At 45.0% G+C, this 25,018-nt stretch overlaps 1 protein-coding gene and 1 pseudogene across 1 annotated transcript in view; one reads left to right on the top strand and one right to left on the bottom strand.

Annotated features, from left to right (window-relative positions):
- The window catches only part of ARHGAP31 (Rho GTPase activating protein 31), a 144,822-nt gene that overhangs the window by 106,110 nt on the left and 13,694 nt on the right, over positions 1-25,018 (top strand). Inside the window, exons 7-10 of the mRNA XM_004606702.2 lie at positions 4,067-4,265; positions 7,091-7,218; positions 15,036-15,098; positions 18,680-19,255. Coding sequence (XP_004606759.2) covers positions 4,067-4,265; positions 7,091-7,218; positions 15,036-15,098; positions 18,680-19,255 — 966 coding nt within the window. The remainder of the gene's footprint in view (positions 1-4,066; positions 4,266-7,090; positions 7,219-15,035; positions 15,099-18,679; positions 19,256-25,018) is intronic.
- LOC105942929 (high mobility group protein B2-like) lies at positions 19,893-24,135 on the bottom strand (annotated as a pseudogene).

The raw sequence follows: 25,018 nt of genomic DNA, 5'->3' as shown, positions 1-25,018 counted from the left end.
TGGGTGTTAGTCTCCCATTCTGTTACTTTACATTCCACAAATGTGTGCACTCTTCCTATGTCTGTCCCTCTCTTTCTGACTCATTTCACTTAACATACTTTCCATGTTGCTCCACCTATATGCAAATTTCATCACTTCATCTTTTCTAACAGCTGAGTAGTATTCCATTGTGTTGTGAACTGCTGGGGCCATAGACAGAGAGGAAGGGGAAGCAGGTCAAGGGTCTGGTAGATTGTGCTGTGGGAGTGTTTCAAGCAGAAATGCAGGAGCTGAGCATTCTGCTTGCTCTGTGAAGCAGCAGCAGAAGGGCTTCAAGACAAGGAAAGTATCAGGCAGGAAACCATGGTGGCCTGGGGTGGCACTTTAGCAGTGCAGAGGGGGGAAGTGGCTGAATTCAGTCTGTACTTGGGAGGAAGAATAGTAAGACTTGCTTAGGGGCTAGTTTTGGCGTGTGAGGGTCGGGTGGGGGTGGGAAGACAATCAGAGAAAGAAACATGTAAAATAACTACGCCAGGTTTCGGCTTCCACAACTGGATAGTCTTAGCCCTGCAACTATTTACTGACATGGAGAAGAGGGGAGGAAGGCAGCTGGAGTTAAGAGGCAGAAATCACTGTTCTGAAGAGTAAACTTGGAGATGCCCATTGAGCAGAACTTCTGTAGAAGCCTGGAACCTGGAGCTTGGGGAATAAGAAGGTGCCAGGCAATGTCCCCTTGCCCTGCAGTTTGCTCTTCCCTTTGCACAAATTGTTACAGAGTGATTTTATCTTTAATATGTAGCACTGTCGCACTGTCATCCAGTTGTTTATCGATTTAATCAAACGGGCACCAGTAATGTCTCCATTGTGAGACTTGTGTTTTTGGCCTATCGAATACGCCACAGGTAGCTTGCCAGGCTCTGCTGTGCGGGTGGGATACTCTCGGTAGCTTGCCGGGCTCTCCGAGAGGGACGGAGAAATCGAACCTGGGTCGGCCATGTGCAAGGCAAATGCCCTACCGTGGTGCTATTGCTCCAGTCCACAGTTAATTTTGTTATGTGATTACCACAATAAAGCTAAACACATCTTGTAAAATTATATCTACAAGAAAATTTATCTTACTCCATTATTTCTGCAAATCTCCCCTTTATTTCCCACGCCTATTTTTCATTCTGTTAAATATGTAAGTGAACAAAATTGTCAGTGACCTAGAACCTTGTTCTGGTCATGGCTGCCTCTGAACTTCTCTCCTTCCTGTGGCCCTGGTCCTACTGGTTCACCCCTCATCTTATGCCATACACCCCTATTTACACAATTTTCTCCTCTGGCTCCCTTGGAATGTTCTGGGGACCCACCAGGAACCATATAACCCCTGATTGAAAAACACTGATCTAGAATCTTGAACAAATACTGAAAGCACATTTCATTGACTTATGTTGGGCTTTAGCAATGGTATAGGAGATAGAGTACAAGCTTTGCATGCAGCTGGCCCAAGTTTGATCCTGAACACATACAGTCCCCTGAACCCCACCAGGAATAATCCCTGAGCACAGAGCCAGCAGTAAGCCCTTAGCACCACCAGGTGATGTCTAAAAAAGCAAGCAAAATGTACTTATGTTTGTCTTTTTAACTAAGTCAGAAACTTTACTGAGGGTGCTGGAGAGATAATCCAGGAGGTGTAGCACTTGCCTTGCATTGGTTGCAGTGGCCACAATTCTGGGTTGAATTCTCAGCACCGAAGAAGGTCCTTTCAGCTCCACCAAAGGTCATTCCTGAGCACAGGCCAGGAATAGCCCCTGAGCACCACTGGGTGAGGCTCCAAAACCCAAAGCAAATAAACAGAAACTGAGAAGTTCTCAGGATAGAGAGTTACTTCATCCTGACAGCTGTACCATCCTCCTAGAAATACTTGTCATACATGCTCCTTTTTCTACAGGTACCTTCCTCATTACATTTTTTCCCCCACCATCCTCTGAAGAGGGTTAAGCTCTGCAGATACAAGTAGTCCTATCACTGTGCCTTCTGAAAATTAGGTGGGTCCTGTACAAAAATATGATGATTGGTTTCCACTTGATGCACATTGGTTCCTTTCCACATCTTTGGAAGCTACAGAAAACTGGCAAGGCCTCCAAGACAAAACAGAGGTGTGCATGGACCTCTATTGTTTACTTAAATGGCACTTTTCATTCTTTTTGTTTTTGGTTTTGGGGCACCCCCAGCAGTGCTCAGGCTTACTCCTGGCTCTGTCCTCTTGATGGGGCTTGAGCCCCACCTGGTCATGTGCAAGGCAACACCCTATGTGTTGTACTATCTCTCCAATCCCAGGATTTTTCATTCTTTTTTCCCCCACTTTATTTCAACTCCATGGTTTACACAGTTGTTCATGATGATTGTTACAGGCATTCAATATTCCAACCCCAATCCCACCACCACTGTTGCCTTCCCTCCACCACTGTCTCCATTTTCCCAGCCATCCCTCAAGCCTGCCCCTATAGCAGGCCCACAAAAATTTATTTTATATTGCAGAGCCTGGCAAGCTCCCCGTGGCGTATTCATATGCCAAACCTAGTAACAACAATGGGGCTCAATCCCCTGACCCTGAAAGAGCCTCCACTGTGGCACCGTTGGGAAGGACGAGTAAAGAGAGGCTGCTAAAATCTCAGGGCTAGGACGAATGGAGATGTTACTGAGACCGCTCGAGAAATTCGACGGTCAACGGGGTGATGATGATGATGAAGTTACATTCTCATTCAATCTGGTGTGCTCCTATTATGATGTTAGTATTATAGAGTTTGGAGATTTCACTCCAGAAAGTCCAGGATATTTAAGTAGGCAGGCCTGCTGGAGGCATGGCAGCAGCTTCAGGGCGTGGCTGCGGAGGCTTCTGGAAGTCCAGGTGGGTGGGGAGAGGGCGTCCGTCCTGACGTTGAGAAGGCCTGAAGTTTTCAGCCAAAACAACCTCATGTGCCTGAAAATGTTAAACAAATTAAGTTCTCTGTGCTCAGTCCTAAAGCAGTGGAGTCTTGCGGGAGGTGTGGCAGTAGCTTTAGGTTGTTGGAGGGAGCTTTGGGAGGTGCAGGGACTCTGATAGGGTGGGAGCTGTCCCTCTGCCCCCCATGGCCTTGGCGGTCTTAATGGGAATGTTCGAGAAATTTTTGCAGACTCGGGCTTTTCATCTGTAACTTTAATTCAGCTTGATCACCAGGGCTTAGCCCTAGACAGTCCTCGTGAGGGCTGTGCTATGTGTCACAGGCTATTAGTGGCATCCCTGCTGTCTCCCAGTAGATGCCATTGCCCCCTCATACACACTGGGACCACAGACACATCTCCAAATATTGCTTTTTGTCCCTGGCTGGTCAGGTGGGGGCTGGGGGTTTGCAAGATGATTCCATATTGTCTTGGAAAGAAGAGATAATCCTGGCTCTCTTGAGTCTGTCATCATTACTCCCATTTCTGTAACACACCCCTTCCCACCCCGCCCCAAATAAGAAAGGATTAACTTGTGTGCACTAGAAGATAGCTGAGTAGTGAGTCAAAGGCCATTTATCTCTCGGGTAAGTACAGGCTGTAAAATGTCTTTTGACGGCAGAGACATAAGCCTGGGTAATCTGGAGAAAGCACAGGCTCCAACTTTAAATTGCCTGGAAACATTTTCTCCAGCACTGGAGGGGAAAGAAAGTCTCCTGCCGGATCCCGGCTGCTTAGCCTCTGACGTTCCTGCCTGGCCCAGGGACTGGGCAGTTTCCCGGGTAAAGAGCCACTGCTGCTATTCTACTGCATAGAAAGTGCTCAGTGAATGATCAAATGAATGAATGAATGAATAACATCTCCCTGGAAAGTGTTAGACGTGCTTGTCGCCTCCTGAAGGCCCTGTGTGTCTATGGCTAGTCTGAGGGGAGAGGAGTGGTGCTGGAGGGGTTTTGCCACTTCCCTCTTGGCAACCTGTTTCCCAGACACACACTCTCCCCCCACCCCCGCCCCAGAGAAGCACCTGTCGGGGTGTTGGGGACAGAGGGCCTGTGGAAGGGGGTCCAGCTGGGCCTGGCGCACAGCCTCTTCCCGTGACCGAGCCCTTCTCTTTCCTTTGTAGAAAACCGGCCCATCATGAAGAGCCTGACCCTGCCCGCCCTCTCCCTGCCCATGAAGCTGGTGAGCCTGGAGGAGGCGCAGGCCCGGAGCCTGGCGACCAACCACCCCGCCCGGAAGGAGAGGAGGGAGAACAGCCTGCCCGAGATTGTTCCTCCCGCGGGAACGCTCTTCCACACCGTCCTGGAGTTGCCAGACAACAAGTAAGGGGTCTGCTGCCGAGGCGTAGGATGCGGGGATGGAGGAGGGATGGCCTCAGGACCACAGTGGCAGCAGAAGTTGAGGTGTGGTCTAGGTAGGGTTGGGAGGGAATATTCCAGAAGTGACAGGAATGTGTCCACCATGGCTTCTCTCCCGCAGTAAACGCACTGCCTCCAAATGATCAAGAACTATCCCTGCCCCACCCCCTCCTCCCCCTGAAGACCCCTGATTCCATGACCGGAGCCGACGCGGTGGCTGACATTAGACCCCAGTCATGATTTATTTAAACTCAGTCAAAACAGCCTTGGCGCTGTCCTGTCTCTTCCTCTGAGGGCTTGGACTCAAAGCCAGAGCCTCGCCCGGGCAAGAGGCAGCGCTGAACCATGTCCCTGGCCCAGGTTTCCAAAGGAAGCTCATTGAAGAAAGAAGAATACAACAACAAAAACATCCCTTGGCCTCCCCACCGTCCACCTTTGTTTCCACCCTCAGGCCACTGGCTGAAAGAAGGATGGCCCGGCAGAGCAGCCTGCCTTGGGGAGACACTGCCCAGGCCCCCCTCGCCCCAACAGTGCCAGCACCATCTTCGCTCAAGGGCTGTTGCCTGTCCTTGTTTCTCCCACCTATGTCCTCTGCTGTGACCCTTGTCTCTCTACAGCCCCTTTGTCTCCCCTCCTCACACCCCTCTGGAAAAAGGGGGCAGTGGTTGAAGTGGGAACTCTGAATTCTAGACGGTTCACAGGTGGAGGGGCTGAAAGGCATTATATATTTATATATATATATATACACAGTTTAATAAAATATATATGCACATATATACACATTATAGATTATATATAATGTATATATAATTATATATCCTGTAATATAATGTACTGGAGCAATAGCACAGCAGGTAGGGTGTTTGCCTTGCATGCGGCCGTCCCGGGTTCGATTCCTCCGGGTTTCTGGCCTCTCGGAGAGCCTGGCAAGCTACCGAGAGTATACCACCCACACGGCAAAGCCTGGCAAGCTACCCCTGGCGTATTCGATATGCCAAAAACAGTAACAAGTCTCACAATGGAGATGTTACTGGTGCTCGTTATCGAGCAAATCGATGAGCAACGAGATGACAGTGACATATATATATACACATAGATATGCCTCATGATATGATAGCATCAGATCTTTGTGGTTCAGACCGACAGAGCCGCTGCACCACATCTGCTACCAGTGTGCCACAATCCCTCCTCCCTGGCTGGCTCCCTCCTCATCGTCCTCCAGTACCACTGGCAAGCACAGTTCTGCAGTGCAGATCTCGGGGTTTGTTTTGTTGGCCGTTTTCTATTACCTCATGTCACTAATAGGCATCTTTTGCATTAGTGCACCCTCCGCTCCAGGCTTCGAGTAGTGGAAGGGCCGTGGAACAGATTCCTCAGCCTTCTTGTCCTGCCAGTCCCTCTCTGGGGAGGGAGGTAGAGTGTGGCCACATTCTACACTGGTGAGGACATCTGTCAGAGCGATAGCACAGCGGGTACGGCGTTTGCCTTGCATTCGGCCAACCCAGGTTCGATTCCCAGCATCCCATATGGTCCCCTGAACACTGCCAGGAGTAATTCCTGAGTGCAGAGCCAGGAATAACCCCTGTGCATTGCCGGGTGTGACCCGAAAAGGAAAAAAAAAATATTGTTTTCTTGTTTGTTTCTGGCCTCTTTTGGGTTTTGTGATTGGCTACTCCCAGCTCAGTGTGAGGGAGACCGCTCTATTGCTAGGTAGAGCCCCTACCCCGTTTGGCGGTCTACCTCTAGGTAGAGTAGTCTAGACGTGCTAGGGGACCATGCAGTGCCAGGGATCGAACCCAGAGATCCAGCAGTGCAAAGCATGTTCTCCAGCCCACTGAGCTATCTTCCCAGCCTGAGGAAGAAAAGTATTTTGAACTCTGCGAGTGCAATTCCTCAGTGCCCTCCACCATGACCAAGGAGCACCATATGTTATGCCACCCTGTAAAGTCCACCTCAAGGCCAAGTGTTTGAAAAGTTCAGGTCAGATCCCCAAGAAACCACAGCGCATGGTGGATATCTCTGTGGTTGGTGGTAAAAGCAGGCTACTGTGAGATGTGGCTGTTCTCTGAAAATCCTACAGACATAAGACCCTTTGCGGGAAGCCCAAGTTGCAGGATTTTGTGCTAGAACTTGAAGGTTGGTGGCCTGGGGCAGAACCACCAGCGGGGTAAAGCCTGGATGGTGACCTCTAGTGGTGCCTGGTTTCTCCAGACTGTGTCAAACTTGTCTTCCAGGCCCAAGCAGCCTGGCTCCAAGACACTAGTCCCTCCACGTTTCCCACCAATCACCACTAATGACATCCTTGCAGCTCGCATAGCCAGAATCGTTTCTGAATTACTTTCTTGTTCCTTTTTGGTTCAGGAAAATCCTCATCAGCTTTTTTCCTCCCTTGTTGATATCTGAAGTGTTTGACTGCAGTGCACTCAGCCTCACAGGACCGAGGTTTTCAATATTTGTTCCTGTAATATTGTGTGTTTTTGAAAACCCAGGACCACAGAATTCCTCTCACTCTGTGGCTGTCTCCCACCCATCCCTGCTGGAGTCACTGTCCCTGTCTCCTTCTTAGGGAATGGTTCTTTGCTCTGACGCATAAAAACTCAGCTTGCTGGTGTAGGGCAGCCCCAGGCTGGGGAAAGTCAGAGTTCACTTGGATTTTCAGGAGAGTGTCCTGAAGTGTCAGAACTGCTCATGTAGAGAACCTGGTTGGTGGAGTCCTTCACAGCTGAAAAGGCCCATTGGAAAGCACTAAGACATAGACTAACTCCTCATGGCCTTTTTTTTTCCCCTAGAAGAAAGCTTTCCAGCAAATCAAAGAAGTGGAAATCAATATTTAACCTGGGACGTTCTGGAGGATCAGACTCCAAATCCAAGTTGAGCAGAAATGGGAGTGTATTTGTCAGAGGACAGAGACTCGCAGGTACATTCAACGTTAGTGATGTCTTTTGGGATGCATATATATTCCTCCTCTAGCTCTACTTCTCTTTTATTTTTGGGCAGTGGATGATTTTTGGTGTACACTGACTTTATTCAAGCCTTATTTCTGGATCTTTGCTCGGCGATCACTCTTGGAGGTGCTAGGGAGATCATGTGCAAATTTGAACGGGGTTGCCAACATGTAAGGGAAATGCCTTAACCTCTGTACTATCTCTTCCTCACCTCCTCCCCCAACTCTGTTTTTCTTTTGCCCAGAGATTTTGTTAAAAGAAGGGGCTGGAGCTATAGTACAGCCGGTAGGATGTTTGCCTTGCATGCAGCCAACCTGGGTATGATTCTCAGTATCCCATATGGTCCCCCGACACCGCCAGGAGTAATTCCTGAGTGCAGAGCCAGGAGTAACCCCTGTGTATCGTCAGGTGTGACCCCAAAAGCAAAGAAAAAAATAGAAGGAAGGGGAAAGGGCAGAAAGGTGCCCTTAGAATGGGAAGGGACTCCTGAGCAGGATTCCTTGAGCTCTACATCTTGTATCATGAAAGGAAAACTTTTACATTAACTGGATAGTATTTTTTTTGTAATTTCAGATTTACCAAAAAATAATTGCAAAAATAGTACAGAGACGCTTATACTTTCACACAGCTAACAAATGTTAATAATTATATTTAATTGTTAGCATCTTACAAAACCATAAGAAATTGTTATAGCTATAATGTTATGAAATTATTCTCAGATCTTGTCCATATTTGACCACTGGTGTCCTCTGGTTTGTCCTCCAGTCCAGAAACTTACATTATTGTAGTTGCCATCCCTCCCTAACCTTTCTTCTAGGATAGTTCTGCAGTCTTCCTCATTCAGATGCTCTGGAAGAATACAGGCCATTGATTTTGTAGGATATACCCACTTAGGTTTGTTTATCAACGTTTTCTCGTGACCACGCTCTCATGAGGTGATGAAGGTTATGCCTGTTTTTCGTGTGAGGTATTAAAATATCAGTGTAATATTGTTCGTGATGTTAACTAAGATCACTTGGTTAAAATGCTGTCTACAAATTGAGAGCCCTGCAAAATCACTAGGCTTCCCAGTAGTGAGTATCTCATAAGATATTTGGATGTTATGCATCATCCTGTTTCTCATCAGACTTTGCTCCACTATCTTAGCATCTGTCAGTGATCAGTGCAACAGTTATTACTGTGCAGTTTACCAAAGGTTCATTTTCTGTTTCCATCATTCTTCCTGCTTGTAATAACTTATCACCATTGTAAGGAAGAAGGTCTGTCCCTTCTTCCTCAGGACCAGGAGCATACATTGGAAACAGGCCTGCTATCCTGTGGGAATTATATGAGTAATTAATAAGAATTGATGATGGGCCGGAGCGATAGAACAGCGGGTAGGGCATTTGCCTTGCACGTGGCCGACCCGAGTTCGATCCCCGGCATCCCATATGGTCCCCCAAGCACTGCCAGGAGTAATTCCTGAGTGCAAAGCCAGGAGTAACCCCTGAGCATCACTGGGTGTGACCCAAAAAAAGGCAAAAAATAAATAAAGAAAGAAAGAATCGATGAAGGGGGCTGGAGAGATAGCACAACGGGTAGGGCGTTTGCCTTGCACGCGGCCGACCTGGGTTCAAATCCCAGCATCCCATATGGTCCCCTGAGCACGGCCAGGGGTAATTCCTGAGTGCAGAGCCAGGAGTAACCCCTGTGCATCGCCAGGTGTGACCCAAAAAGAAAAAAAAAAGAATCGATGAAGGAAGAGATTAAGGAAACTACTATACAGATTAAGGAAACTACTATACAGTATATATACTATATCTGTATACTATACAGTATACTATACTACTATAACCAATTAAACTAAGTATTGTGTAAAAAAGGGAAAAAAAATCAAAGAAATTTGCCACAATGACCGTAGTGTCAGAGATTAGTATGATTTTTTAAATGGAATAACAATTGTTTTTAAAAATATGTTGTTAAAGGTAAAAGTGCAAATCTAGTGAGCAAATTTTGATTATATCCTACTTTGGAAAAAAGGGGCCTAGAAAGAGAATCTGAGGAAAGATGAATTGGATGCTAACTGATACTAAGGAATTGTGCATTTTCATAGTGGTCTAATGATCCTTAAAGACATATGCTAAAGTCAAGATATTTAAGGATGAGTGTTGGAGCAATAGTACAGCAAGTAAGGCGCTGCCTTGCACTCAGCCAGCTCAGCCAAGTTTGATCCCAGGATTCCCATATAGTCCCCTGAGCACCTCCAGCAGTGATTCCTGAATGGGAGTCGTGAGTGATCCCTGAGCATCACTGGGTATGACCCAAAAAGCAAAAAAAAAAAAACAAAAACCAAAAACAACAACCAAAAGAAAGCACATAGAACTAACTTTCTGATGATTCCATGAAACAGAGGTAAGTGCATAGAATAGATAGCTGCCTCAAATACCTCAAATACATGACAGCATGTCAACCTTAGTGGTGGTTTTAGAAATCTTCAACTCTTCTGAATGTTTGGATTATTTTTTTTTTTTTGCTTTTTGCTTTTTGGGTCACACCTGGCGATGCTCAAGGGCTACTCCTGGCTCTGCACTCAGGAATTACTCCTGGAAGTGCTCGGGGGACCATATGAGATGGTATAAATCGAACCCAGGTCAGCCGCGTGCAAGGCAAATACCTACCTGCTGTGCTATCGCTCAGTCCCTGAATGTTTGAAATTTTTAATAATAAATATTTACAGGGGGCAATTAGTACTGGTAGGAAAAAGAAGAGATTTTGTTTGTTTGGGGTCCACACCAGCAGTACTCAGGACTCTGTGCTCAGGGATCACTCCTGCTGGTGCTCGGGGAATCATATGTGGTGTCAGGGATCGCACTGAGGTCAGTTGCATACAAAGCCTGCACCTAAGCCCCTGTGCCAGCTCTCTGGCCGTGACAGAGATGATATTTTTAAGGCTTTTTCTCAGCCAATGAAAACTATGTAAAGTATCATAAAACACAAACATTAGAAATCTTTATGTTTGTCTGTTGAAATGCTAAGAGATGTACAAGACGATAGCTGTTATGATGATCTAGGCTATAAATAATAGCAAATCGAACTCGACTGACTTACACAACGAAGGAGCTTACCAACTCCTCTAACAGACATCCAGGTGTAGGAGAAGCTTTGGGACAGTTTCATGCTCTGGTTGTCCTCAGTTGTGCTAAGTTTTTGAATGAGTTTTATCCTCAAACCAGCTTCCTTTGCTCTGACAAAAAGGCTGCAGACTTGAAATAGTTCTAGACTTTAACTTTTGCTCGACTCCCATTCAGAAGAAGAAAGAGTATCATTACTGGCAGCAAATTTCTAAGAGCAAGAACTCTTCTTTCCAGAAGACCGCAACAAACTCCCCCACCGTCTCTGTAGCCTTGACCGAATCACATGGATCAATCTGGATGGCCAAGGGAGTGCCCTGTAGTGATTAGCTTATTTTGAAATTTTGAATTGGTGGCTGATGTGAGCAATAGGATGATTGTCAGGCACACGCAAGAAGTGCAGCAAGGTCTCTGAGAAGGGGAAGGGACGAGATTTTGAGTAAGTAGCTGAAATAGTCACAATGTGAGGAAACATGTCCTCACACACTAGAAGAATAGCTCAGGAGAAGAGAGCAGATCACACAGGTTTGATAGTTCAGATGTGAATCAGAAACGCCAGATCCTCAAAGGAGGACCTGAGGATAAGGCATACCTGGCAAGAAACTCCTGATCTTAAATAGAAGACAGAAAGAAACTCCTGGCCTAATACCTAAGATATTTGCTTAACAGATCAAAGAGAGACTATCAGATAAAGAATCAGTAATACCGTGGAAAATTGCAGCAGTAATGAAGGGCAAGACCGTAATAAACGAACAAAAGAGAATGAGTGAAAGAAATGACTAGCCTTGGTTTTGACAGAGATTTCCACTCCCATAGGGTTTTCTAAATGAGGATCAAACAGTGTCTGTAAGCACACATACGGCACAGCTTGTCCCTGGCCATGTCACAGCACAGGCCCCTTGTGCACACACCCACACTGTACTTCAAATCCACCCTGTTTTACATCAAGTCTGCGCAGATGACAGGGTACTGGAAACTTTTAAAAAGCTCCCCAGGTGATGTCCAGCCCAGGAGATGAAAACTGCTGCTTAGGAGCAAAACCAGTCAGAGAGTGAGCCCAAATGGAATGAATTTTGCTAGGATGCTGGGGTGACATGAGACAACCATCAGTAGCAATATGAGTAGTTCTCTATAACCTTGACTGTTGTTTAAGAGGCCACTTTCATCACAGAGGGTTATTGGAACACCGGACACTAAAGGTGGGGTGATGCGTAGTACAAACTGGGGTGTTATGATCTTAACTCTAGTGGAATCAGTAAGGTTAACCGTGGACCAATGTAGTATCAACATGTGGCCAGGGGGTAGCTCTTTGTTGAAATATGTATGTGAAGAAAAAGGGGATTCAGTAAGTTAATGTACTAAACAATTGTTTAAAAACCTGTTTGGGAGCCAGAGAGATAATATAGTGGGCAGGGCTTTTGCCTTGCACAAGTCTGACCCATGTTCCATCCCCAGCACCCCATAAGGTTTCCCAAGCATTGCCAGTTGTGATCCCTGAGCACAGAGCCAAGAAAAAGCCCTGAGCACTGCTGGGTATGGCTCCAAAACAAAAAAACAAAAAAACTTCTTTTAGAAAGAAAAATTCTATACCTCACAGTGATTCATTAATAAAAAAAGTAAAAGAGAAAAAAATTTTAAAAAATAAAGTTACCTCCTGCAACCAATTTTCATGATAAATAACACTAAATATTTGGTTCTAATAAGAAGGTATTTTTTGCCTTCCAAATAGTATTTATTATATTTACACCTCAATTCAATATATATAAATCCTTCAATCAGGAGTAACCCCTTAGCATCAGTGGTGTGGCCCAAACCACCCCTCCCCTCCAAATGGGGAGCTTTATTTGTTTGAGTCTTGGGACCACACGGGGCAGTTCTCAAGATTTACTCTTGGCTCTGCACTCAGGGATTATTCCTGGAGGTACTTGGAGCACTGTCTGGGGGGCCAGGGCTCCCAGGCGAGCCATGTGCAAGGCAAGTGCCTTGCATGCTGTACTATCTCTCTGGCACCAAGAGGGAACTTTAAAAGAGACGTAACTAAAAGAGTAGAACCCAATCTGGGCAGGAGCCCCCTGAGTGCTTCCTGCAGCACCATCTCCGGGGCGCCCCCTCCTTACAGTACTCGCCCCAATAACAACCAGCAATACTTACTGTCTGTTGAGCATCTATAGAATAAACAGGGTTCTCGGTTAGTAAGCCCCTTTTCCTCTGCATTGAGCATTTTGTCTTTATACCATCTCTATCATAGATAGAGCAGTAGGTAGGGCGTTTGCCTTGCAAGCAGCCGACCCGGATTCCATTCCTCCATCCCTCTCAGACAGCCTGGCAAGCTACCAAGAGTATCTCACCTACACGGCAGAACCTGGCAAGCTTCCCGTGGCGTATTCAATATGCCAAAAAAAGTAACAACAAGTCTCACGATGAAGACGTTACTGGTGCCTGCTCGAGCAAATCAATGAACAATGGGATGACAGTGCTACAGTGCAGTGCTTCCATCTCTATCATGTCTTCTTTAAAACCAGAACAGCTAAAATTTAAAAAGTTTAAAGTCACACCGTGATCACAGGGTGGCAGGGTTGGGATTCAGATCCAGGTCTGTCCCATTCCAGAGTCATCTCTTCTTTTAGCGGGGCTAGGAGAATACACCCAGTGGTGTTCAGGGGCTACTCCCATCTTAGTGCTTTGGTGTCGCTGCCGTTGTGCTCAATGCAGTGCTAGAGACTCCAGAATCTACTTAAGGACTACGAGTCCGGGGACTCCTGCTCAGTTCCCAAATTGCCTTGTTTCCCCTGCTAGCAAACAATCTGAAAGCGAAGGTTCCAGACCGCCAGTTCTTTGTCTCTGGAGAAACGGGCATTTACATGAGGTTGAAACTCTTCTCAGACCAGGTGTATTGGGGCTGGGGCTGATGCTCAGATTCAAGGAGGGAGCACAAAAGAGGTTTTTAATGACGGGCTCCCATGCACAGGTTGGAGAATGCATGTGTTAGTTTTGGAGTCATACCTGTGCTGCTCAGGGCTACTCCCTGCTCAGTGCTCGAGGGTCATGACATACAAAGATGAACTCCAATCCTTTGAGCTCTCTCCTCAGACCCCAGGGAAGGGATTAAAGAGGCGGAAGGATGAGAAGAGTAGCACAGAGGCTTGTGGCAGTGGGGCAGACAGGGAGGTGGATACCAGGCACACTGTCATGTATCATGAGCATACACATCCGCACCCCTGTTGGAGAAAGTGCCTCATTCTGTGCCCCGATTAAACGGCTTTGACTTATTTGAACTGCACTCTTCCCCCAAATCGCTGAAATGGTTTCCAAAGAGGGAAAGCGTTCATCAGCCCAAAACTTAAGGGTGTGCCAAGAAAACCTGGCTTTGGCCTGACCTCTCTGGGTGAGAGCACTGAGCCAGGTAACAAACAGCCTGCAAACCTCGGAGCAGAATTGCAGCGGGGAGAGAAATGATCGCAGGGCGGTGGAGGGGGCTGCAGCCTCTCACCAGTTTCACCCAATTCCTGCTGCTGAGAGATGCGGCTGCAGCTCAGAATCCTGTTTTCTGACCTGCCAAATAGGAGGGGTTTCCTGGAGCTCCAAGAATTAATCATTGAATCCAGTATGGACAATAAAATTTCTCTCAGGATGACTCATTTGCTGTTGGCAATTTGACGAAATAACTTACCTTTTTCAAGAAAAATATTGAAACCTCCATTTACACAAGTACCCCCTCAACACACACACACACACACACACACACACACACACACACACACGCTTCCAAAATTAATTTTTCACTCAGGACCAAACCCAGGACCTCGTGCATGTAAGGCATGAACTATACCACTAAGCCCCTCCTTGACCGCAGAGAATACCGTGTTTTCATAAGGTCAATCACGTCAAGAAAGTAAAAACATGAAGGATGGAGTAGAGGAATATTTTCCAAAGTGGAAATTAAAAAAAAAAAATTTCTTATCTACTTAAAGCTTGACCTGTTAATTCTCCCTATCCATGAGCAGGGGATGTGTCTCCATTTCCTAGTGTCCTCTTTTATTTCTTTTTTTATTTTGTTTTGTTTTTTGGGTCACACCTGGCAATGCACTCCTGGCTCTGCACTCAGGAATTACCCCTGGTGTGCTCAGGGGACCATATGGGATGCTGGGAATTGAACCCTGGGTCAGCCGAGTGCAAGGCAAACACCCTACCCATTGTGCTATCTCTCCAGTCCCTCTTTTATTTCTTGAAGTAGTGTTTTGTAATTTTCCTTGTATAGGTCCTTCACCTATTTAGTTAAACTGATTCCAAAGTACCTGATTTTCTGAGGTACTATTGTGAATGGAATTGTTTTTTTAAATGTCTCTTTCTTCTCTTTCATTATTTGTATATAAGAAAGCCAGGGACTTTTGGGTGTTGATTTTGTAGCCTGCCACTTTACTATATCGACTTATTGTTTCTAAGACAATATCGACCTATTGAGCTTTTCTGTAGAGTCTTTAGTGTTTCTAGGTATAGTATCATATTGTCTGCAAATAGTGATAGTTTAACCTCTTCCTTTCCTATCTGTATGCCCTTCATATCTTTTTCTTGTCTATTTCACGGTGATTCAATAAAATTAAAGAAAAAAAAAGCTTGACTGTTGCTCTTAGTGCTTCCTTAATATGTCTCATCGGGCACCTTGTTTGTTTTGTCCCTAGCGGAGAAGGCTACGATCCGACCTGCTAAGAGTATGGACTCGCTGTGCTCTGTTCCCATGGAAGGTGAGATGTTATGATTCTGTTTGGAACGGGGGCTCACATTGGAGACTGGAACTTGAACTCCAGATTTTCCTTCCTAAGTTACTGCTCATAGTCACACACAGTACCCCCCACCCCTCTTTAGTCTTCCCTGCCCCTTCCTGAATTCAAGGGGCCCTTTCTTCAACCTTGCCTGCCCTGCTCCAGAGCTAGACCTAAAGAATGCCCTCTTTCCCCTCTGGCTTTAGCCAGAAGTACTTTCTCTAGGAATTTTTGTTTGTTGGTTGGTTGGTTTTTTTGGTTTTGGTTTTTTTTTTTTTTTTTTTTTTTTGGTTTTTGAGCCACACCTGGAAATGCACAGGAGTTACTCCTGGCACAGGAATTACTCCTGGCCCTACTCAGGGGACTATATGGGATGTTGAGGATTGAACCCAGTTCAGCCGCATGCAAGGCAAACGCCCTACCCACTGTGCTATCACTCCAGCCCCCTTCCCTATGAATTTAAACCAGGCAGGTCAACAACTATAAACCCAGGCCTGTGAACATCAAGAAGAGCCCAACACTTTTTCTACCTCGGAGTGCTGATGCTCGGATACTCTCGTGTTTTGAATTTGGGTGCCTCCATCAGTATTATCCCAAGAGCCTTATCAAGTCATGATTTTGAGTGGAAACTAGGTTTCCCGTGTGGACCAGCCGAATGCACAGGGTGTGAGGAGGATGCTAACCGCGTCTCACCGGCTTATTCCTCTAGCTCTAGCTCTATTCTCAGGGCTGACTTTGCCTGTACCTCTCTCCTGTTTTTGTGAGACACACAGCATGCACTGTCACAGTTTGTTTTGTTTTATTTTGTTTTTGTTTTTTGTTTGTTCTTTGTGGATTTTTTTTTGCTTTGTGGGTCACACCTGTCAATGCACAGGGGTTATTCCTGGCTCATGCACTCAGGAATTACTGCTGGTGGTGCTCGGAGGGACCATATGGGATGCTTGGAATCAAACTCGGGTCTGCTGCATGCAAGGCAAACACGCTACCCGCTGTGCTATTGCTCGAGCCCCACTGTCACAAGTTTTGAGGATATCCTGTCTTTCCAGAATTTTTCACATGAGACACTTTTCTTTTTTTTTTTTATTTTTATTTTTATTTTTTTTTAATAATTTATTTATTTTTAATTAGAGAATCACCGTGAGGGTACGAGACACTTTTCTTTTCTGACACATGAACCATAAGCCACGTAGAAAGTATTTGGAGCAACTTTTAAAAATTAATCCTGAAGTTAGGAAATGATTAGTGAACTCTCTTGAACCTGACTTGATGCTTTGAGACCTTTGCTATCTTGATGGGATGAAGAAGTGTTCCCTTTGCTTTGATATTTGAAAGCTCTTGGGTCAGGTCTTGCCCAGTTACCTAGGACTATGTACTGCTAAATCTGGGTCATCGCTTCACCAGGGTCTGCAGGTAACAGAAGCCCTGAATCTCAGTTTTCTTGTGGGTTAAAGGAGATCATTGCATTCCTCTAACGTTTAATGGGAAGAATTTTTTTTTCTTTTTTCTTTTTTTTTTAATTTTTATTAAATCACCATGTGGAAAGTTACAAAGTTCTCAGGTTTATATGTCAGTTATACAATATTCAAACACCCATCCCTTCACCAGTGCCCATATTCCACCACCAGAAACCCCAGTATACCCCCCCGCCCCCACCCCCTACCATTAGTTAAACAGTAGGTTTAACTAATGAATTTCACTTCATTTTTTCTTTACCTTGATTACATTCCATAATTCAACACAAAACTCACTATAGTTGACATAACTCTCTCTCTCTCTCTCTCTTTTTTTTCTCTTTTTCCTTTTCCCTTTTTTTTTTTCTTTTTCCCCCTCATCCCCCTTCCTGCGCCTCATAGTATGGTGTATGCCACGCCACGTCGGCCAGCGTGGGGCTTTTGCTTAGTTCACAGTCCAGAGGTGGCTGCTACATTAAAAACCTTCAATATTTTCAACAAAAACTTACTGTTATTATTTGGAGTTTCCCCCCCAAGTCAGACCTGTTCAAATGGAACCGATTCACACTGCTGAACAATTATAAATGTTAAGTCGTGCGGACGCGGCTGCGTCCGCGCGGTTTTGGATTTCCGTATAAAGTCCAGGGAGAATTCTGCCAGAAATTACATAGCCCAGCTCACAGTCCCAGTGCATTGCTGTAAGAAGTCTCTGAATTCAAAGTCTTTAGGCGCAGAGGGTCCGATTCGCGCTCATCGGCTCCGGGTTTATTTGGGCCGAGGGCGTGCCGGTTACGCCCCCTTAATGGGAAGAATTTTTAAAGCCAGATTTGCCCAACATTTTGCTTACTACCTACTTGGATATTCCAGATTCCTTGCACCTCATTCAGCGTTTCCCAGCTTTCTTATTTTCCATCCAAAATTTTCTCTCCTTTGCCTTCATTTTTAAGAAGTTAAGAACTGGCTCTTCTCATTGTATAACTGAGACTTTAACCTGAAAGCTTTGTAACTTTCCACATGGTGAATCAATAAAAGAATTAAAAAAAAAGAAGAAGAACTGGCTCTTCTCAGGTGCCTTTCTGAGCATTCAGTGAATTCAGTGAAGTCACAGCTCCCCAGCCTGTGACTCGGAAGGAGGACCCCTGGGAAAAAGGAGGAGCCAGGCGGAGGACAGCATTTGTCTCCTTTGCTGGAAAATCAAACCCCCTGTTTGATTTCATTTGTCAAACGACTTAAAACAATAGTTTGAAAGAGGTTTTTTTTTGTTTGTTCTTTGTGGATTTTTTTTGCTTTTTGGGTCACACCTGGCGATGCACAGTGGTTAGTCCTGGCTCTGCATTCGGGAATTACTCCTGGTGGTGTTCGAGGGACCATATTGGATGCTGGGAATCGAACCCGGGTCGGCCGCGTGCAAGGCAAATGCCCTACCCGCTTATGCTATCGCTCCAGCCCCCAAAGGTTTTTTAAATAAAACAAGATTTTGTAAATTTGTTATTTTGTATGGGCTGGAACAATAGCACAGTGGGTAGGATGATTGCCTTGCACACGGCCAACCCAGGTTTGACTCCTCCATCCCTCTCAGAGAGCCCGGCAAGCTACCGAGAGTATTCCGCCCGCATGGCAGAGCCTGGCAAGCCACCCATGGCATATTCAATATGCCAAAAACAGTAACAACAAGTCTCACGATGGAGACATAACTGGTGCCCGCTCAAGCAAATTGATGAGCAATGGGATAACAGTGATACAGTGATACAGTTATTTTATATGCCATCCCCCCACCCTGCCCCTCCTTTTTCTTGTCTTCTTTTTTGTGAACCAACATTCCTGTACCCTCTCCCGTAGCCACTGTGGGTACCCCTCAGCCTTAGCCTTCTCTTAGAGCTGTCCCACCAGCCGCGTGGGTTGTTTGTAACCCAGCAGGAAGTGGGGCCACCTGAGAAGGTGCTTCCTTATTATCAGTCCAGTGTCACAAAGTCCAGTGTTCTGAGGATGGCTGTGGCCTGTTTGAGTGTGGGGCCTCTCTGACCTTCAAATGCCCTGTGTCTGCCCTTAAGAAAAGTTGGACAGTTGTGTGTTCAGGGTGCTGAGCATGTTTGTTTGCTTTTTGCTCACTAGGGAAAGAAACTAAAGGAAATTTCAACCGCACGGTCACCACTGGTGGATTTTTCATCCCAGCCACAAAAACACACTCCACTAGCACCGGAAGCTCCTGCGACCTCAGCAAGCAGGAGGGCGACTGGGGTCAGGAGGGGCTGCCTGCAGGGGCAGAGGGGGGCTTTGACGTGAGCAGCGACCGCAGCCAACTCCAGGGCACGCAGGTCCGCCCCCCGCCCGAGCAGCTGAAAGTTTTCCGACCCATCGAGGATCCCGAGATTGAGCAAACAGCTCCGAAGATGCTCGGGATGTTCTACACGTCCAGCGACAGCCCCGGCAAGTCTGTGTTCAGCAGCAGCCTCTTCCAGGTGGAGCCCTCGCCCCGGCACCAGCGCAAGGCCCTGAACATCTCCGAGCCCTTCGCCGTGTCCGTGCCGCTCCGCGTGTCCGCTGTCATCAGCACCAACAGCACCCCGTGCAGAACGCCCCCAAAGGAGCTGCAGTCTCTGTCCAGCCTGGAGGAGTTTTCTTTCCAGGGCTCAGAGAGTGGAGGTTGGCCTGAAGAGGAGAGGTCACTGGGATCTGAGAATGCAGCAGGTAATTCAGGGAAGAAAGGCCTTTTCCACTGTAAGTGATAAAAAACAAACTTGGGGCTGGAGCAATAGCACAGCAGGTAGGGCGTTTGCCTTGCTTGCGGTGACCCAGGTTCGATTCCCAGCATCCCATATGGTTCCCCGAGCACTGCCAGGAGTGATTCCTTAGTGCAGAGCCTAGAGTAACCCCTGAGCACCACTTTCTGGTGTGACCCAGAAAGAAAAAAAAAAATACAATGGGCTTGGGTTTATAATGAGTTTGCAGGACATTTGGAGAGTTTGAATCCCAGCCGTACTGCTTCAGATTCTTGCTTCCCCGCTTTGTCAGTGTGGCAGTTGGTTGCTGTCTCTGAGTTTGTTTTTCATCTGCAAAGCAGGGGTAGTTCCTCTCTCACGGGCTTGGTTGAGGCCTCAATGGAAGCATGTTCATAAAATCAGGAGTTTATTTCCATACTATATAGCCTTCCAGAAGTAGGTGGGTTGTACCAGGAGATCCTTTGGAGTTCAGGTTCCTTAACCATCTCCTGGGGTGTTGTCTTTCTTTGCCTGCCAAATGAGGTTCCACAGTCCCACACCCACATTTCCTCCTGTTGGAAGGGGGCCCAGGGAAACAATCAAGGAGTTTCCACTTAAGGATGAACCTAGAAGTTGCACCCTTCACTTCTGCTTCCGCCTCCACCTAACAAAATTTCTACAGCCACCACTATCTTCAAGAGAAATTGAGTGTTATCGTGAGACAGCTGTGCACCCTGCTTAAACCTGGGAGAGGGTAAAGGTTCTATTTCTAAGTAAGAAGCAAATGAATATTGGAGACAGCTGCCTTTTCTTTCAGGCCACCCATTCTGCACGTGGCATCATTAAAATTTCGAGCCTGATCATGTCTGTTCGAGTTGAGCTCCAGAACCTTTCATAGTTTAGCAGTGGCCGGTCATTATATCAACAGAATTCATTGACCTCCAGCCAAAGCATAGAAAAGTATACATCATATGTTATATTTGTGTAATGAAAGTCAAAAATAAAATATATACAATATGAATTATGCTTATGGGCTGGAGAGATAGTACAGAAGTTAAGGTGCTTGCCTTACATGCTGCCAACCCTGTTTTGATCCCTGCCACTGTATGTGGTCCCCCAAGCACCACCAGTGGTCACTTCTGAGCACAGAGCCAGGAATAACTCCTCAGCACACAAACTAAGTCTCTTATCTGTACAAAAATAGACTAAGACAGAATAAGTTATTAATTACTAATAATTAATAACAATGGTCTATTAGGACCACAGGAGATATGGAATAGAAGCTAAGCAACAGAGATAAAAAAGAAAACTTTGGAGAGTATCTTTTTATATCTTTTGAAGTTTTGTGCTCCATAAATATTTTATGTGTGTGAAAAAATGTTGAAATTTTAAAAATAAGGCTGTTAAGAAGTGGGCAAAGAGGGCGGGAAAAAAAAAGAAGTGGGCAAAGAAAAATCATATTGATTTACTTTCTGAAGCGTTATTAGTTGAGCCATCACTGAGCTTGACTGAGTTTCAGGGTGATACACCTTGAATTAAGACACTGACATAACCAGTGGCAATGAATTGAACGGGTTTTGGGGTTTTGTTTTGTTTTTTTTTTTTTGCTTTTGCTTTTTGGGTCACACGCCTGGGAAAAGGGAGAAGCCAGGCTGAGGACAGCATTTGTCTCCTTTGCTGGAAAATCAAACCCCTGTTTGATTTCATTTGCCAAATGACTTAAAACAGTAAGTTTGAAAGGTTTTTTGTTTGTTTGTTCTTTGTGGGGTTTTTTTGCTTTTTGGGTCACACCCAGCGATGCACAGTGGTTAGTCCTGGCTCTGCACTCAGGAATTACCCCCTGGCGGTGCTCAGGGTACCATATGGGGTGTTGGGAATCGAATGTGGGTCGACCGTGTCCAAGGCAAACGCCCTACCCGATGTTCTATTGCTCCAGCCCCTCGAACTGGTTTTTAACTGATAAAACTTAAACACAAAACTTTGCGTCCCCTATCAAAAGAGAGATAAAGAGAATAAAGAAAAATAAAGAAAAAAAAAGAGAAATGTCAGGCACCGGTGCAAGGTGCTGTAACTCCACTGTCTGTTTTATCTTCAAAGTTGTAATTTCAATCAACTTTGCACTAAGTACTGTTTATATAAAACTTAATTCTTTATTGTTAAAAAAAACAAGTATTATATGATGCACGAGATCTGCATCTTCCCTACCTGAGTAGATAAACTTAAGATCAAAGTCTAATCATTTTAGGAGCTGGAGCGATAGCACAGTGGGTAGGGCATTTGCCTTGTATTCGGCCGACCCAGGTTTGATTCCCAGCATCCCATATGGTCCCCCAGCACTGCCAGGAGTAATTCCTGAGTGCAGAACCAGGAGTAACCCTTATGCACTGCTGGGTGTGACCCAGAAAGCCAAAATAAAAAACCTCTAATCATTTTATATATATATATATCTAAATTGATGTGCTTATCCTCTTGGAAGAATGACACACAAAGCTCTTGATGACTATCATAGTACATTTTTGTCACTTAGTGTAAATAATAAATTTTCATAACTCAACGCAAAAAACTTTACTTCTTCGGGTCCCAATTTACTTATCTGTGAAGTGAAAAATTTGATGAGAATATGGGATGGTTTTTTAAATTTTTTTCAACCTTACCACTCCTGAAATTATAGCCTGGGTAATTCTTTGTTGTGGGGATGTCCTATGTTTTGTAGGATATTTAGAGGCATCACTGGCTCCTTCCCACTAGATGCCGGGAACCAACACACACACACACACACACACACACACACACACATGCGCGTGCCTCCTTGTGACAACCAAAAATGTCTCCAGACATTGCCAAATATTTAGCCATTGTATAATGTCCCCTATCAAAAGAGAAATAAAGTGCCCCCGCTGAGAACTGTTGAACAAGGTGAAATTAAAAGCCTGGGCATTGCTAGGAGGAAAGATCAAGAATGAGAAGGCAGTGAGCTGGGAGAATTCCCTCCAAACCTTTGAGGCAGGACCAGTCCAAGTCTTTTTTGTGTCCAATTTCTCTGACTAGAATTCCCAAAGCAGTGACAGTGGATGTCCTTTTCCTATTTCCAGTCTTACACTTTTAGATTTTTACCATTGACTATGATATTAGTATGAGTTGATCTTCATAACCTTTCTTATGCTGTAGTATATTTCTTCTGTTTTTAATTCATTGAGTATCATTTTTTTTAGTAGAAGGGTGCATTTATTATAATCAGTGAACCCAAAATGACACATTATCATGACCCAAAGTCAACACTTTACCTTTGGTTAAGTCTTGGTGTTGTAAATTGTTTTGCAATTGGATAAATGTGTAATTACATATATCTACTTTGTTTTTTTGTTTGTTTGTTTTAATTTTATTAAATCACCATGAGATAGTTATAAGCTTTCATGTTTGGGTTACAATCACATAATGATCAAACACCCATCCCTCCACCAGTGCACATTCCCCACCACCAATATCCCCAGTATACCCCCCCTTTCCCACCCTCCCCTTGCTTCCAAGGCAGACAATATTCCCCATTATTGAGTATCTTTTTTAATCACAGATGGATGTTGAATGTCAGGTGTCATTTGATTCTCAGATTTTTTTTCAGCATCTCTAATGGCTAATATATTACCATAAGTTTTTCTTTTTGTTAATGTGGTACATAATATTAATTGGTTCCCACATGTTGATTCACCTGGGTTGAGTTCCTCTGGGTCCTGATAGATGATTCTCTTAATGTGTTGTGGATTTAGCTGAACATTTTTGCACTTATTTTGATCAGAGATACGGGTTTTCTTTTTCTTTTGCTGCCCTTTCTGGTTTTAAAACGTAGTGGCCTCATAAGATATATTTGGGACTATTCTCCCCTCTTCAACTTCTGGGAAGAGTTTTAGCAGAATAGACATTAATTCTTCTTTAAAAGTTTTGTCGTTGCACAAGTGATCTGATCTCGGGTCTTTGTTCTTAGCAACCTTTGATTGCTGTTTTGATTTCTGTGCTTGTGTTTAGTCTGCTCAAGTTCTCTGACTCTTCCTGGTTCAGGTTTTAAAGGCTACATGTTTGGTTTTTTTTTTAAGTATACGTGATTTTCGTATTACGAAATTTTTTTAAATGTAAAATTCTAGGAAAAAAAAAACCCAAATTTACTATCATACTAATTCCTACAAATTTTCGGTGCTATTTCTATATATGTCACTTGTATCACTTGTCCCGTTGCTCGTCCGTTTGCTCGAGCGGGCACCAGTAACATCTTCATTCATCCCTGTTTTTCCCAACGCTGCCATATTGGGGGCTCTTTCAGGGTCAGGGGAATGAGGCCCATTATTGTACTATTTTTGGCATATCGAATACACCATGGGTAGCTTGCCAGGCTCTGCCATAGTATACAGCAATATCCTTTTCATGTTTCTCCCTTAGCTTCTCCACTTTCTGTTCATAGGATTGTTTATCCTTGGCTGATTATTCAGACCACATCTCCCCCAGTTCTTTGGCTGTATCCCCAGTGGATAGGCCAAGATGTTAGCTCTTTATCTTGAGACGATATTCAGAGCAGAACAGGAAGAAGGCAGATGGAGTCTTTCGGCACATTGGGGTCTTTCTTCTTATCTTTTTCATTCACTTTGGTGGGCATGTTATTCTTCACCTGCATGTCGTAGCTGGTCTTGTTACTTTTGACCATGTCTTCAAATTTGGACTTCTCCTTCATAGTCTATCATCTCTCCAAGCATTTCTTGGAGAATTCAACAAGGTTCACCATCGAGTCAAAGTACTGCTTCTTGTGCTTTTCCCAATCCATCTGCACAAAGAAGGTGTATGAGGACATTTGGCCCTTCACCTGTTGGGGTCTCCTTTGCCCATGATGATGTTTCCCTTGCTTAGAGAAAGCAGATAGGTGAGGCTAGGCGCTGCCCTGGTGGGCCAAGGTTGCTTGATTCTAAAAATTTGCCTGCCAATGCCTTTGCTTATTCTAGAATTAATTTATCATTTTCTAATTTTATCTTATTAATTTTGTTTTGTTTTGAGGTCACACTTGGTGGTGCTCAAGCATCACTCCTGCCAGGCTCAGGGTACCATATAGGGTGCTAGGGATTGAACCGAGGTCAAACACATGCCAAGGCAAGCACTCTACCCAGCCCCTAAGTTTGTCCATTTCTTTAAGGTTGTCCAGTTTTGTGGGGCCAGAGTGATAGTATAGCAGGGAGGGTGTTTGCCTTGCACACGGCCAACCAGGCTTCAATCCCTGGCATCCTATATGGTCCCCTGAGCATCGCTGGGTGTGACCTAAAGACACACACACACACACAGAGAAAAAAAGTTGTCCAGTTTATTTACATATAGATGATTTTAACAGTCTCTTATGATCTTTTTTGTATTTCTGCAGAATCAGTTATAACTTTGCCTTTTTCATTTTGGAATTTTACCAGGGTTTTCTCTGTTTGTTTTGGTGAGACTAGTGAAATATTTATCAGTTTTGTTGTTTGAAGAACTAGTTCTTGGGTTCACTAATTCTCTTTATCATCATTTCGGCTTCTATTTATTTCCAATCTAATTTTTATCATTTCCTTCCTTCTGCTGACTTTTGATTCTGCTTTTCCCTCCTGTTCTAGTTCCTTCAGGTGTAAGATTAGATTATTTAAGAATTTTCATTGGTTTTTTTTGTTCTGGGGGGAGGGGGGAATGGGGTGGGGAGCACCTAGCAGTGCTCAGGGGCTACACCTGGCCCTTGTTTTCGGAGGTCCTC

This window comes from Sorex araneus, chromosome 2 (assembly GCF_027595985.1).
Source record: "Sorex araneus isolate mSorAra2 chromosome 2, mSorAra2.pri, whole genome shotgun sequence".
Lineage (NCBI taxonomy): Eukaryota > Metazoa > Chordata > Mammalia > Eulipotyphla > Soricidae > Sorex > Sorex araneus.
This window is presented reverse-complemented; position numbering and strand designations above follow the sequence as displayed.